The 16,288-nt window shown below is 34.4% G+C and overlaps 1 protein-coding gene across 1 annotated transcript; it reads left to right on the top strand.

Annotated features, from left to right (window-relative positions):
• The first annotated feature begins 1,511 nt into the window (after positions 1-1,511).
• Positions 1,512-3,228, top strand: LOC125645409 (uncharacterized). Its single transcript, XM_048896941.2, has one exon. It carries the CDS (start codon positions 1,872-1,874, stop codon positions 3,033-3,035), a length of 1,164 nt encoding a protein of 387 aa, XP_048752898.2. The 5' UTR covers positions 1,512-1,871; the 3' UTR covers positions 3,036-3,228.
• The last annotated feature ends 13,060 nt before the right edge of the window (positions 3,229-16,288 follow it).

Here is a 16,288-nt window from a genome sequence, read left to right as displayed (position 1 = left end):
AACAATAATAGTAAGGTCTTCCGCAGGAGACGGAAGACCTTAATAATAAGAAAAGTGAAAAATCAACAATAGAATAATAGAAGGGTCTTCCGCTGAAGACGGAAGACCCTAATAATAAGAAAAGTGAAAAATCAACAATAGAATAATAGAAGGGTCTTCCGCTGAAGACGGAAGACCCTAATTAATAATATATCAATAATTCGAATTCTTGATTTAATGAATTATCGTTATCGACAAATAATTACTGATATTAAGAATCATATGATGAAAAATAAATCTCCCATAAATACAGCTGAATATGTTATATAGAAACATTCACTTGGTGCAATACAAATCAAATTCAATTTCAGTGGGAATGTGTGAGTGTGATTGATGACATCATCAAATTTGAAACCAGTTTATATATGTTGTACGATGTACATAAAAATAAGATTTATTTTACATAGCGTTATACGTGTTTAATTACATTAGAAGATTATATATACGGAAGCTAATTTTCGGTTTAGGCAATTTTACATGGTTTGGAAGATTTCACTTTTTTACAGTGTAAACTATCCCAAAACACTGTAATTTAGATTCTTGGAATTCAAGTCAAAATATACTTCCGTATGCATGATAGTGATATTTGGCATTTAAATTTTTATTCTAAAATTACAAACAATACATTGTCTTTTGGGGCTTCAGTGTACTGTGTTACATGTGAATATATTTTCTACTAAATCACCTGCTCGTTAACATTGCAAATTACGATAGAATTTTAATGGCTGTATTGCCTCGTTAAAAACAGTGTAAGAATTTAACATTTGTTGATAAAAATGAATATAATAGCTTCATCCTGATCTATGACGTTTGACGTGACCCATTCACGGAGTGTATGACATTCTCCACAAATCGGAGGTAGTTTTCGAATCACGTGGTTTTTCGTTTTATCCATATATGAATTTATTTTATGCATTTCCGTTTATTTTATGCACAAGGACAAATTAAGAATTGCTGAACTTAGTTTTGATCAAAAATATTTTAAAAGAAATTTTCAAACATGCGTCACTCAAGAAATCTCTCTTGTATTTTGTCAGCAAATCGAAAGTCGGAGTAAAAAGCTAAGATAAATATGCACATAAAACAAAAGGCAATCATTCGTAAAATATCAAGATTTACATCTAGCTTTTGAAACACCTGTTGAAATAAATGGACTTTATATTAACGTTTTAAACAAATTGCGATTTTTTGTTAGAAATTTTGCATTGTACTCATTGCAAAACACGGAATGAACCCAACTGCTTAAATATCAAAAACCGACATTTTCAGTTTTCTCTCCCAGGATCGCAGTTCATTTCTTCTTACACTATCGTTAAAGATATGATTTAAAATCATCCATGCAAAGTGTTGTAATATTTAATTTTCACGTTACCTACTCCATCATTTAGATCTAAACTTATTATATTTGTAAATGAAACCATGCATGAATAGCATTATATATAAATAAAATATATTTTGTAGGTATTTTTGTAGGATTCACTACCTTATGTTAGTTTATTTTATGCGAAAAGCATATTTTTAACTCTGTTACTAAACCACAACACATCAGAATATCGCCATTTAATTAGCATTCGTGTTCCCTGATCGACCAATAGAGATCCTTGATCTGGAAAATGAGAACAATTTAGGACTTGACACAGTTCTTTGCCAATAAACAGGGTCTGATATAACGATGTCATGATTGGTAACTGCACAGTTAACCACAGGCCCTCTTGTAAGGAAATGGCCGTAGTCCACACCCCGCCAGTCTTATATAAAACTGCGCTTATAAAAATCAGCATGAAAACACAGTCCAAACTTCCAGCTCCAAAAAGTGTCCAAGACAAACAGCAATGGTAGCATTTTGCAGACGTTTCTTGTTGCTTCTGACATTGAATTGTTTGATATGGACGGCTGAGTCAATTCGACAAGCCCGGAGCTGCTACAGTCCTCTCAAAGGGTACATTTTCTGTTCGTTTACGATACACGACACATGGAACTTCGTGCATTTCCGAACATGGCTAGATTCCTTAAAAATCCCGGTGGAGCATGTTGAACTTTCCCTCCAGTGCTTGAATAGTGGGTCCGTCTTCCTGCCCTGGCCCATGAGAGCCCGTGCTCTTAAAAAGTTTGAGATGAGGAACTGTGCTATTAAAGGTTACTTCTCGGAATATAACCAAGACCCAGAATACCCGGATACGCTTAATGAAATCTCAATGATTGATTGCACCATAGAAACCGATATCAACACAAACATTCAGAGAACTTTGTTTACCCGTGTGTCCAAGTCGTATAGTTGTGGGCAGCAGACGGTTAGGAGTCACGTGATGAGAAATATTTCGTTTTCTTTCCTTCCTACCTCATCTGCACCACCCCTAAATGTTCTAAATCGAGTGTTTTCTGCAATGCGTCGACAATCGAAAAATCGTGACTTTACCTGTAACTATGACAACCTCTTCCATTTGGAGGAATCACAGAGCGACAGTATATCGTCCATTCATTTCGAAGTTATGACAGACATATCCAACTACCACAATCTGAGGACATTCAATTTTTCGTCTAATCTCTTAACTCACTTGCCAAATCATCTTAGACAGTGGCATAAGTATTTTCCAACTTTGGAAGTTCTTGACTTGTCAAAAAATCGGTTACGGAAATTCGACTTCGAGAAGCCGAAGACCTTTGGTCGTCGTAAAATCTTATTTGTCAATCTTCAGCACAACAGAATCAGCGATGTACCCGAGAACATTGCCTCTTATATCGACGGACCAGTTCCTGTAATACTTGATTTAAGAAATAACCCCATTCGATGTACGTACAATACGTTTGAACTTGTGAAATACCTGAACAAAATTAATGACATGTTTCCCGTTTTGAGCTTTATGACGGACATCAAGTGCAGGTTGTCTGCACACTCACTTAAATCCAAACCGGAGCTCGTTAATAACCCCACCATGGCCTCCAATGACAGCAGATCCAGAGTCCTTCAACTTCTCAATCTGTTTGCATTTAAGTAAAGTAATATATAATTCTCTATCTATGTATCTAATTTATTTCTATTATGTATACAATGCATTTTATTTTAATTTATTGAATTGTTGTGTTGAAATAATTCATTCGTTGAGTAAATGGGGTAATCTATTTTCATTTTGTTGAATATTGACCTTGATTGTTCACTATTATCATTCATATTTTATCATTTTATTAAACATTCACTTACAAACTTGAGTATTCTATTTGGAGAGTGCATATAGGAATAGATGCTATGGCTCCATGGATATGCTGAACTTTCCAGTTAAGGTCACAATTTATTTGAATGCATATGTATATGTTATTATTGGGTAGATTTGGCTACAAAATGATTTCTATTATTTGATTAATGTAGCTTGGAAATGAAATGAAGCTTTCGACTGCGTACGCATCCTCTCTGTGCCCTGGAGGACGCGTAGGGCCGTTCAACAAATGGCGCCACTTGCATCTGTCACCAGCAACAACCGGTGCCTCCCTCCAACTTCTTCCTGTTCTATTTCAACCATTTGCCCTCAGGCTTTGGTTTTTAATAAGAGAGTTTTCTTTCATTTGAGTAATATCCCAGACTTAAGTCAAGTTTCGACTTAAGATTTCTTCGAAAAATCCATGAGTCTATATTTCTCGTTTGCTCTTTGGAGTCCATATCAGAATTATCTTCGTGTTAGAGTTGTTGTCTCTACGGAAAACATGACATATCCAGTTAAAACATGACATATCCAGTTAACTTGGAGATGTTGTTGGAGAAGCTTTCAGTGCTCCACAATTTTATTTTCAAAGAACCCTTTGAAACGGCTAAGAAAATTTGGCTATTTATATTTTTAATAGAATATCGAAAGAGTTAAAGGCGAACATATCCTAGCTATTCTAGCGCATGTATACATGTATTTGCCAAGAAATAGATTCAACTTTAATTTAAATTAGTTAGTATCTAATGCTGAACGGAAGAACACCCATTCCAAACTGTGTCTTTACCGTGAAATAATTACCTAAAAATGATGCAAAAATTGCAATTTATCAACATTTTTTAAACTGTATTTCCATGCAAACAACACGACGGTGCTTTCGTATTCTTTTGCTTTTCATATATCATATTTCCTGTTAAATTTAGTTCTTTTGGTGTGCCTCAATCCTGCAGGGACCGCATCAAATTTCCTGATTTTGAACAAAATAATAATGCAGAGGATTTTTTGTTCCAAAATTTCATTGCTGATCAGCTGATTTCTACCGCTTGAACAGAAATGAGGGAGCACAAAAATGAGATATAATCAATCAATAACTTTTAAAGTGATGACTTGACAAAGATGTTGATTGTATGAAAAATTACAATAGTCCGGGAGATCATCTGCACTTAGCCCTAGGGACTGCTTTTCTCTGGAACGTGTCTTCCCCGTTCTAATTTTAGCGTTATTTAATCGCCGCTTTTCCTCTTCCTTGATATCTAATTAATCTTTTAACCATTGCACTTTTAATTTGGCGTCCAATCCAGTAACTCTAACTGACCTGAACACACAGCCATTTTGAATTTAGTGTTGTTATTTTCATTGAACATTACGTACATGTATTCATACGCACCATTTCAAAAACGTTAATTAAAGCTTTTTGATGAAAAAGATAATTTGTTTTACTATCTAAAAACATTATTAAATGATAAGAAATGAAGCTACGCATTGATGAAAAAGATTTGAAATAAATAGCAATGCAATGGGAAAAAAGTATCCTATTATGAAATGAAGATCGACATTGAATATATTTTGGTTAAAATCACTTTCTTATTGCACCTATTTCTTTTTCAATATCTTCTTTTTAAAACCATGTTTTCGCCAATAAGAAATCTTAAAAATTTACACGAACAATTTGAAATTTCACTTCTTTAGGTTGGCGGTTTTTTTCCCCTGGACAGTAGGGAAGAACAGGTAAATACTATGGGTCAGTGAAGGTAGATGAACAGTTAGGTATTACAGGTAGATACTAAAAAATATTATACATGGGAATTATCTACTGTCATACATAGATATGACGGGTAAATATTATAGGATGGAACAGTTAGATATAACTGTTAGATATTAAAGAGAGGTGTATAACAGTTAGATATAACATGTAGATATCATAGGGAGGTGTTTAACAGTTAGATATCATAGGGAGGTGTATAACAGTTAGATATCAAAGGGAGGTGTATAACAGTTAGATATAACATGTAGATATCACAGGGAGTTGTATAACAGTTAGATATCACAGGGAGGTGTTTAACAGTTAGATATCATAGGGAGGTGTATAACAGTTAGATATAACATGTAGATATCATAGGGAGGTGTATAACAGTTAGATATAACATGTAGATATCATAGGGAGGTGTATAACAGTTACATATAATATGTAGATATCACAGAGAGGTGTATAACAGTTAGATATCAAAGGGAGGTGTATAACAGTTAGATATGATAGGGAGGTGTATAACAGTTAGATATCAATGGGAGGTGTATAACAGTTAGATATCATAGGGGGTGTTTAACAGTTAGATATAACATGTAGATATCACAAGGAGGTGTATAACAGTTAGATATATCATGTAGATATCATAGGGAGGTGTATAACAGTTAGATATAACATGTAGATATCACAGGGAGGTGTATAACAGTTAGATATCAAAAGGAGGTGTATAAAAGGTAGATATCACAGAGAGGTGTATAACAGTTAGATATCATAGGGAGGTGTATAACAGTTAGATATCAAAGGGAGGTGTATAACATTTAGATATCATAGGGAGGTGTTTAACAGTTAGATATCATAGGGAGGTGTATAACAGGTATATATCACAGGTAGATATCACAGAAAGGTGTTTAACAGTTAGATATCACAGAGAGGTGTTTAACACTTAGATATAACTGTTAGATATCACAGGGAGGTGTATAACAGTTAGATATCACAGGGAGGTGTATAACAGTTAGATATCACAGGGAGGTGTATAACAGTTAGATATCACAGGGAGGTGTATAACAGTTAGATATCACAGGGAGATGTATAACAGTTAGATATCACAGGGAGGTGTATAACAGTTAGATATCACAGGGAGGTGTATAACAGTTAGATATCACAGGGAGGTGTATAACAGTTAGATACCATAGGGAGGTGTATAACAGTTAGATATCAAAGGGAGGTGTATAACAGTTAGATATCAAAGGGAGGTGTATAACAGTTAGATATCAAAGGGAGGTGTATAACAGTTACATATCATAGGGAGGTGTATAACAGTTACATATCATAGGGAGGTGTATAGCAGTTAGATATCAAAGGGAGGTGTATAACAGTTAGATATAACAGTAAGGTGTTTAACAGTTAGATATCATAGGGAGGTGTATAACAGTTAGATATAACAGTTAGATATCGTAGGGAAGTGTTTAACAGTTAGAAATAACAGGAAGGTGTTTAACAGTTAGATATCATAGGGGGTGTATAACAGTTAAATATAACAGTTAGATATCATAGGGAGGTGTTTAACAGTTAGATATAACAGGAAGGTGTTTAAAAGTTAGATATAACAGTTAGATATCATAGGGAGGTGTTTAACAGTTAGATATCATAGGGAGGAGTATAACAGATAGATTTAACAGTTAGATATCATAGGGGGTGTTTAACAGTTAGATATAACAGTTAGATATCATAGGGAGGTATTTAACAGTTGAATATAACATGTAGATATCACAGGGAGGTGTATAACAGTTAGATATCATAGGGAGGTGTATAACAGTTAGATATCATAGGGAGGTGTATAACAGTTAGATATCATAGGGAGGTGTATAACAGTTAGATATAACAGGTAGATATTACAGGGAGGTGTTTAAAAGTCAGATATCATAGGGAGATGTATAAAATAGTTAGATATCATAGGGAGGTGTTTAATAGTTAGATATAACAGGTAGATATCATAGGGAGGTGTTTAACAGTTAGATATAGCAGGTAGATATCATAGGGAGGTGTATAACAGTCAGATATAACATGTAAATATCATAGGAAGGTGTTTAACGGTTAGATATATCACATATATATCATAGGGAAGTGTTGAACAATTAGATATCAAAGGGAGGTGTTTAACAGTTAGATATCATATGGAGGTGTTTAACAGTCAGATATAACAGGTAAATATTACAGGCAGGTGTTTAACAGTCAGATATAATAGTTATATATCATAGGGAGGTGTTTAACAGTTAGATATAACAGGTAGGTGTTTAACAGATATAACAGTTAGATATTATAGGGAGGTGTTTAACAGTTAGATATAACAGGTAGGTGTTTAACAGATATAACAGTTAGAAATAACAGGAAGGTGTTTAACAGTCAGATATAACAGTTATATATCATAGGGAGGTGTTTAACAGTTAGATATAACAGGTAGGTGTTTAACAGATATAACAGATATCACAGGGAGGTGTTTAACAGTTAGATATAACAGGTAGGTGTTTAACATATATAACAGTTAGATATCATAGGGAGGTGTATAACAGTTAGATATCATAAGGAGGTGTTTAACAGTCAGATATAACAGTTATATATCATAGGGAGGTGTTTAACAGTTAGATATAACAGGTAGGTGTTTAACAGATATAACAGTTAGATATCATAGGGAGGTGTTTAACAGTTAGATATAACAGGTAGGTGTTTAACAGATATAACAGTTAGATATCATAGGGAGGTGTTTAACAGTTAGATATAACAGGTAGGTGTTTAACAGATATAACAGTTAGAAATAACAGGAAGGTGTTTAACAGTCAGATATAACAGTTATATATCATAGGGAGGTGTTTAACAGTTAGATATAACAGGTAGGTGTTTAACAGATATAACAGTTAGATATCACAGGGAGGTGTTTAACAGTTAGATATAACAGGTATGTGTTTAACAGATATAACAGTTAGATATCATAGGGAGGTATATAACAGTTAGATATCATAGGCAGGTGTTTAAGAGTCAGATATAACAGTTAGATATCATAGGGAGGTGATTAACAGTTAGATACTAAATACTGTCACAGCTTGATAAAACATATCTCATTATGTTATTGACTGTAACACAAAGATGTTATATGTAACTGCAGTAGGCTCTCACTGGTAGAAACCACTACAAAATGCTCCAATATACTACAACATATAGGCACAGGTAAATATTACAATCTGTTTAAGGAATAACTAGCACTAAAGGCTGTTATAAATAGTTTAAGTTGTTTTTAGGTACTAAGACATTGTAGTTAAATATCGCATTAAAATTCGAAAAATATTTGGATATCCTACCTAGAAAAGATGCTATATAGCCTTTTGTAAATTTCGAACCTGTAATCATCATTTACCTATTGAAAGTGGACGCTGGTGAAACGAGCCCAGAGAAACAAGACATGTATTTAAATGAAATTTGTGATGTTTAATTGCAAGTCTCTGATTGATATAAGAAAACATTGTTTATCACCGAAACAAATATGCCTCAAAAATATCATCACATTAAAAAATATAATGAATTCAAACAAGCAATCTTTTCTAAGAAAATCTTATTGTGTTCCTTTATAAGAAATATTGATAAACTATGCTCCCCGACCCAATGACTACTCAAATCTAAAATTGGATATGTTGCCAATTTCCATACTCACGCATGCCTTAAAACATTTAGTGTTATATTACCGTCACTTTCATATGAAATACTAAATCTCTGTATACAAGTGTGTAATTGTGATGAGAAAAATAAATTCAGTTCAGTGCTATTGAAGGCTTTCTGAGGGCCATGCACGAGTAAACGTATATATCAGTATATCGTACGTAGTATCACCGGCTGCTACAAAGCATTACAGGGAATCTTTATAGGCTGGTACAGGTAAATATTATACAATTATTGACTTTTAAAAGTTCAATGAGGTCTACTTATGACTATACGGACCTGGTCAGGTCGAGGTTGACTGAGATCGTAGGCGAAGTCAACCAATACCTGACCCGATCCACAGAGCTTTGAGCATACCTCATTAAAAGTCAATGCCTGCTTTATTAAATGATCAGGGATTTTACAACAGTTTTCACAATATTTATTGTATTCCTTCAACAAGTAAAAACATGTGCAAATATAACACAAAATAACAATATTTCAACTGTCAAACCCTAGAAACTGTAACAATAATAAAATGTATTCTTGATTTTCATTTGCATTCAAGTAGATAATGATTTGCCCATGATAAGTAATGATTGTATGACTTACCGATGCATGCTTTAACACGCGCAATGTGATTGGTCGATAAAAAAAATACCAGCAAAGCTATGGTTGGTCAAGATCCTGAATAAACCTCCCAATGTGAATATTGAAGTCAACTCACTCTGAGGTACATTTAGAAAACAATGTCTGGACCAATCTGAGAGTGTCAAAATTCCCGATCATTTAATGATGCAATATGAACTATTACCGTTAAATATCACAGGATATTATATAGAGGAATTAAAAAGCTCCTTTAGGTACATAGTAAATACTGTTATACTGATGAAAATTACGGGTTTAAAAAGGATGAATATCAAAACCCGATTCAGTTAGATAATACGGGACTATGATGATATCATCACCGAAAATTGTATTGGTATTCAAATGTGAAAAAGCGGAAATAAATGTTTACATACTTGTAATTAAAAACATGAATTTAAGTAATTTATTACGATTCATACTCATGTCTATAATTCAAAATTTGCATAAGTAAGAAATTATTTCTTCTCAGGTGTATAACATTGCTTTGTATGATAAATCTTTGAAGTTTTCAACTCATTAACATATCCTCATAATAAACTTTTATTAGACTGTCAATCTTAAACTATTTGTTTCAATAGTATAATAATAGTCTATTGAAACAGAAGAGATGATACCATGAAATGCTGAAAAATAATCCACACAGATGAGAGTGTTTCTGACGATCAATTGACCGAGTTGAGGAAATCTAGATATCAATATTCACAAGATTCTAAAAGAACATAAAATATCGATCAACGTATGCAACTCTTCCCCCTCCCCATTTCTTGTCCCCTGTATATAAAATCAATTAATCAATTCAAAGATGCCGATGACATATATTGCATCACCAGACGAATGATCCAGTCATAACATGGAATGAGGGAGGGGGGGGGGGATGCATGGTTTTTAGTTACCTGAGTATATAACGAATTCCCAGAACACATTTATGCCGGAATTAATATTGATTGTTATTAAATATACCATATGGAGCAATTCACTCGCCATATTGATGATTTTACAATTGATAGGTGAAAGGGCTGTCAACACGCCGTAAACAAGAAAATTAACATAAACACGACAAGTGCACCTGGAACTATCTAACTGACAGGTAAATGACAATGAATTCTGCAACATCAACGGCCACTGAGCAGATCTAACAAACAGGCAAATGACAATGACTAGTGCGACACCAACGGTTGAATCTACTTTTTGGAATCTGTGGCGTTGCCTATTAGTATTGATATGTCAAAGAAACCAACAGATAGATGTCATGTTACCAAGGAAACTCAGCAACAGATCTTGTCATACTATGGTTTTGCAAGCATTTAAGGGATATCATTTTTCCATGGCACTACAATATATACACTGTATGTTGTGTTTTCATGGCCATATACATATTTAAAAAAAAACCATGTTCCCATGACTATTCAAATATTAAAAAGATCGTGTTTCCATAGCAACTCCACTTCCATCTTCTTTTCTTTTTCTGAATCTATAAATATCAAATGAAATAAAGTATTTAAAGTACGAGATTGTCAATCTTCAGCAGATACAGTTCATTATACTCAAAAGCGGCCCGCAATAGACAGAATTAGTGACCTAGATACAGCTTTCAGAGCGATGTATTAGTAATTATTGACAAATAATTATGTTCCCCAAACAAAGTTTGGGAACATATTGTTTTTACTCTGTTTCTTATTATTATTATTATTATTATTATTCTTTTTCTCCGGTACTTTTTTGTCCGGTAGTGTTCTCAGAAACTACAAAAGGGATCGATATGAAACTTTCCAGGATGATAGTATAGCGTTTGTAGATGTGCATAGTGATAGTCATTTTGTTTGCACGTGCATGCACGCGCGCGCACGTGCATTGCAATTTTGGTACAAAAAATGGAAAATCAGAATATTGAAGGAAGCGATATAAAACCTAAATAGGATGATAGTATATCATTTGTACATATGAAAAATAATAGTTATTTTGTCAGCACGCGCACGCATGCGCGTGCACGCGCATTCCAAAATTTGTACACTAACTTTGGAATCAGTCTAACTTTTTTGTTGTTCATTGAAATGGCTTGAAATTCATATCATAGGTAGATATTGAGACCCTTAACTGATTTACATAGTCAAAATTACCAATTTGCACGCGCATGCACGTGCGCTTCATTTTGATTGGATAATACTAAAATGTTTGTAACTATCTTATTTATGAAGCGAATGAGATGATATTCACAGCATAAGTAGACAATATGTGTATCTATATATTGGTGTAATAAAAAAATGCCAACGTACACGCGCATGCGCGTGCAACGTTTTTTAAATGTTCAATTTTTAAAGGACGATAAGGTTTTTGTTTTTCATCAAATTCTATTGATATTAATGGTTTAGATGTGTCTTGGTACTCCTTACAAATTGCTGTGGTTAGAATTACTGCTAAGCACGTGTATGCACGTGTGCTGAATTCTGATTGGACGATTTTAAAATCGCTATAACTTTCTTATATTTGGTGGAAACGTTATGAAATTCATACTGTGGGTATATGATACAAATGCCTGTTGAACGACATCAACAAAAATTCGGAATCGTACACGCGTGCGCGTGCATGCACGTGCAACACTTTCTTTCATTTCTTGGTACTGAAATGACCATATTGAATGTACTACATGTAATTAAAGACTAAAATAAAATGATTTTTTGCTATAGATTTAAAAGGACATCACTTTTTAATTGGGGGAGGTTTGGGGAACATATGTAACGGTCCCCGTTACAATTAGAACTAGTTAAGGAATGAGTTTAATTCTGGGGCAAATTATACGAGTATAACCTGGTTTGGGTCAGTTTACGCTTTTTTATAATCCGCGAAATTATAAGGAATGACTTTAATTCTGGGGCAAATTATACGAGTATAACCTGGTTTGTGTCAGTTTACGCTTTATAATCCGCGAAGCGGATTATAAAAAAGCGTAAACTGACCCAAACCAGGTTATACTCGTATAATTTGCCCCAGAATTAAAGTCATTCCCTATAATTTAATGCAAGAGACAAAGATACTAACCTTTGTCTATCAAAGTGTACATAAACTCGGAAAAATACAAATCAACTAAGCCGCGCAATGATTCACTTAGCAACAACGACGAAGCGTCTAGCTGTGAAGGTCGCCATCTTTAATTATAATTTCTACGGAGCCTAGCCTATTTATCAAAATATTGTATCGAAGGTGAAGTTTGTCATTATAGAAAATATGTGTAGACTATGCATGCAATGCGTATTTCGCTGCCCTTTAGAGATAGAGATCGACTTTGAAATCACTCATCTCCGACAGATTGAGAAAATACGAGAAATTGCATTGTTTAGGCCTACCCAAAATAAGTCTTCATATATCAGAAATTGCAATAATTTGCGGCTTTTAACTCTGTGAAAACTTCTACAACAAGAAAACTTACCATTGCATGCAACGTTGTCGTTAATAGTAAATCCAACACAAGAAAATATGTATAAGCAAGTGACAAATCGCGATCCACATGTTAATGTGACTGACGTCATGTAATAAAATGTGACGTATGAATTTTTGTTTGCTTTGTTGAAAGGCGGATCAAGCAATATTTACATTTGCCAATGCACTTCCTTATATGACAGTACTAATGAAATCCATGTTCAATTTCGTGTAACATGAATTTGGTCACGTGATCAGTTCTTGAGTATGAAGACAATCACTGCTTCAAAAGTCAGTTCCTGTACTTTCACCTGGCTTCTTGCTTATGCAATGCAGTGGGGGATTTAGACCCCTCCTCTTTCGCCACAAATTTAAATAATAGAAATAGTGTGAGTAAAATTCCAGATTGGCACCTGGTTGTCAAGGGAGTGTGTCCCCATACCAAACCAGGTTATACAAAAACCTGCGTTCCTCAATTGGAATTTGACCAATCAGAGACAAGGATACAATAAGAATTAAATTATTAACCTTTATGTGACAAAATATGCATAGTTCTGTTATGTTAGGTCAATTTGTTGATTAATGTGTTTTATTTTGCAGCGATTTTTCAATAATGGATTAAATTTCTTGGAGTCGGTGTTTATTGTTAGACATGCAATGAATTTTTACCTCCTTTTATGACAACCAACTCTTGGCCTAGTTTTACACTTTTATTAATTTTGGGTTTTAACCAATCAGTGGCTTTTATTTGGTCATGTGACCATTATTGATACTAAGGGAAAGCCACGGTTGTTCTGCTGCACGATTTTATTGACCCACCATCCACCCCCTTTTCTGCCACTATTCCAATTGTTTAGGCCTTGCATCGGGCCTCTTTCATTGGTTGTTACCCACCTTTTTTGTGGACCCTTTTCGTTGGTTGTTACCCACCTTTTTTGTGGACAGGCAGCTATAATTTTGTGCCATTTTACATGTTTTTATTACTTTTACCAATATTTTGTATTTTCTTGTAATAAGGGGTCAGCTCGCATACCATGATGACAAATTGATATGTCCAATGTTTACTAGTATCCTGACCCCCTACATATCATTTTCTTTATTTTTGTACATGCAACTGTATGCTAGTTTTAAGCTTCATTTACATAATAAATGACAATTTTCTATTCAATTGGTGTTTGTCTTTTGCCTGCCTTAAACAGAAAACTAAGCAAGGTGCTCCTTGGCTGGGTTATAAACCTTGGGAACATAAAAGACTATTTTTTGTTTATAATTTTGAATATTCTGGTAACTAGCTTTCATTTCAACATACCTATAAATTATATATTTATTATTTACAAAGGAATTAGATGTAATTAATCAGTTATTCGGAATAACCCAAAGGATTGTAGGACGAGAATGTTAACATCAGGCGAATGTCGCCTGACATCAGACGAATGTCGCCTTACATCAGGTACATGTAGATGCTGTGTTAAATTTCCATGACAAAGAAAACATCACATAGGAATGGTGTTACCGTGACAACAGCATCATTTCGATGCATTGCACCGCAAAACAAACGTCAGACAGAGATGAAGTACACTTTTTTTTAGAAAAAGTTTTTCCAATATTTTTTTAACGTTCGTTTATTGTTTACGTAAAAAAGCTACTTGTTTAAAAATTAAGTATATTTTGTTTTAAAAAAATCACTGATGTTTACGTTTAGTTTTGGCTATCCAGGTATGTGTTGTTTTTGCCCACAAATACAAAAACACAAACTACACGGCTAAACATTTTCATTCTTACATAAAAGATGACATATTTCAATTCCTTGTGTTTCCTTAGAAATAATTCAGAATGCTTAAAATTTTAGCGGCCGCGGATTTGATGCTTTGCATCAAATTTGTTTAGTATAGAATCGATATGCATGATTAACATATGCGTGCATGGTGATTTATTCCGATTGGCTTAGTCAAGAAGCTTCTGACCAATTGCCATCAAATTTGTATCTGGAGCACGTGTTGGCACCGCCGAATTTGTCTTGTTTGTTCTGCCTTTGAAATACATAGCCACCTGCATGATGAAGACGGAAAGATTTCTAGTATGTGTGACAAATGAAAGTGCATCTAATTTATAGAACTTTTGCCTGGTATTGTACGATGTCGTGTCTGTGACTGACAATAAAATGCATTCAATAAAATACTTTGTCTTGTTCTTACTCATCTTGTTTTCCTATTCGTCATTTTCCGTCAACTCTAGAAAAACTTCCCGACTTCACGGAAAAGGTGGAGCGATGTTCCGATTCCACCGGAGCTTGATGATGCGACCTTCGTTCATGGACATGACCTAATATAGGATAGTACGTGACCGTACAAGTGCATGTTGAGAAAGTTTAATCGGAATCAGCAATGTTTCATAACAGGGCCGTAAATTACATGGAGGCGGAGGAGGCAGCTGCCTCCTCCAACTTTTGAGCCAAAAAAAATTAAAATTTAAAGTTCATTAGAATTTATGTTGTTTCCAATAACTAAGAACATGATACCTCCCTTAAAAAGCATTCCAAATCTTTCTTTTAGAATGAGTTAGTCAAGTAACATCTTAGAAGGCCCTAGAATCAAGGATTTTGCACGAAACGTGTTCAGTGTGCACAAAATGTGCTCAGCGTCTGGGGGCCTGGGCGGCCCCCAGACCCCCGCCTAATTTCCTGCCTCCTCCAAATTGAAGGTTAATTTACGGCCCTGCATAAACAAGAGGTTTAAAAAATAATTTATACAAAGAACTTTATGTGACAACATATTCACCTCAGCAAAGGATGTAATATAATATTGTTCATTTGTTCATATCTTAAATTGGACAGCATTTGCGATGTTGCATTGGACTTTTGAAATGAAAAACGACATTCAAGCTTGAGAGCATCAATATTTTGTTGCCAGATATATATCATTCAGTGGCGATCGGGGGGGGGGGGGGGGGTGATGTTGTTGCGTCCTAATTAAGTTTGTACCTTTTCCGCCAAGGAAAATGGAGGGGGGGGGGGGTCAAAAACGGCAAAAACGACCTTTTGTTTTATATATATGTTTGTGAAGAAAATCTGTTTTAAATAATATATTTCAACATTTCAACCTAGAATATCTAGAATATTAAGTTTCTGTTAGAAACACATGCCTATGACCCATATATGGCAGTCCTTTTTTAAAGGACAGCAACATGTTTGATTTATGCTTAGAACATTCAACCTATGATTAACATCTTTATATATGTATACCATTCCGTGGAACTGACCGACGTAGACAGTGTTTTCTTTTAATTACTACGTTCCTACTTGTAAATATCAACATCATTTATCACTGTACGGATCTGTCAACAAACACATATTTTCATTCATACTACTCATTAATTTTCCTGTGTTTAACTACTTTGATAATGATTAAGTAGGAATGCAAAAAGTAAAAAATAATCAGGACACGAAGGGAATCCGGTTCACGGGAGGGATGGCCAATCATAATTATAAACCGTGGCGTTGCGAAAAAGATATACCCCACGCCCTGTCAATCGAGGTTCATCAAAAACTTCTGAAGTAGGACAG

Source organism: Ostrea edulis, chromosome 1 (assembly GCF_947568905.1).
Source record: "Ostrea edulis chromosome 1, xbOstEdul1.1, whole genome shotgun sequence".
NCBI lineage: Eukaryota > Metazoa > Mollusca > Bivalvia > Ostreida > Ostreidae > Ostrea > Ostrea edulis.
The sequence above is the reverse complement of the archived record's forward strand: the minus strand, read 5'-3'. Positions and strand labels throughout refer to the sequence as shown.

Excerpts from the sequence above, each read along its gene's own strand:
- LOC125645409 (XM_048896941.2), top strand. The coding sequence starts at position 1,872 with ATGGTAGCATTTTGCAGACGTTTCTTGTTGCTTCTGACATTGAATTGT.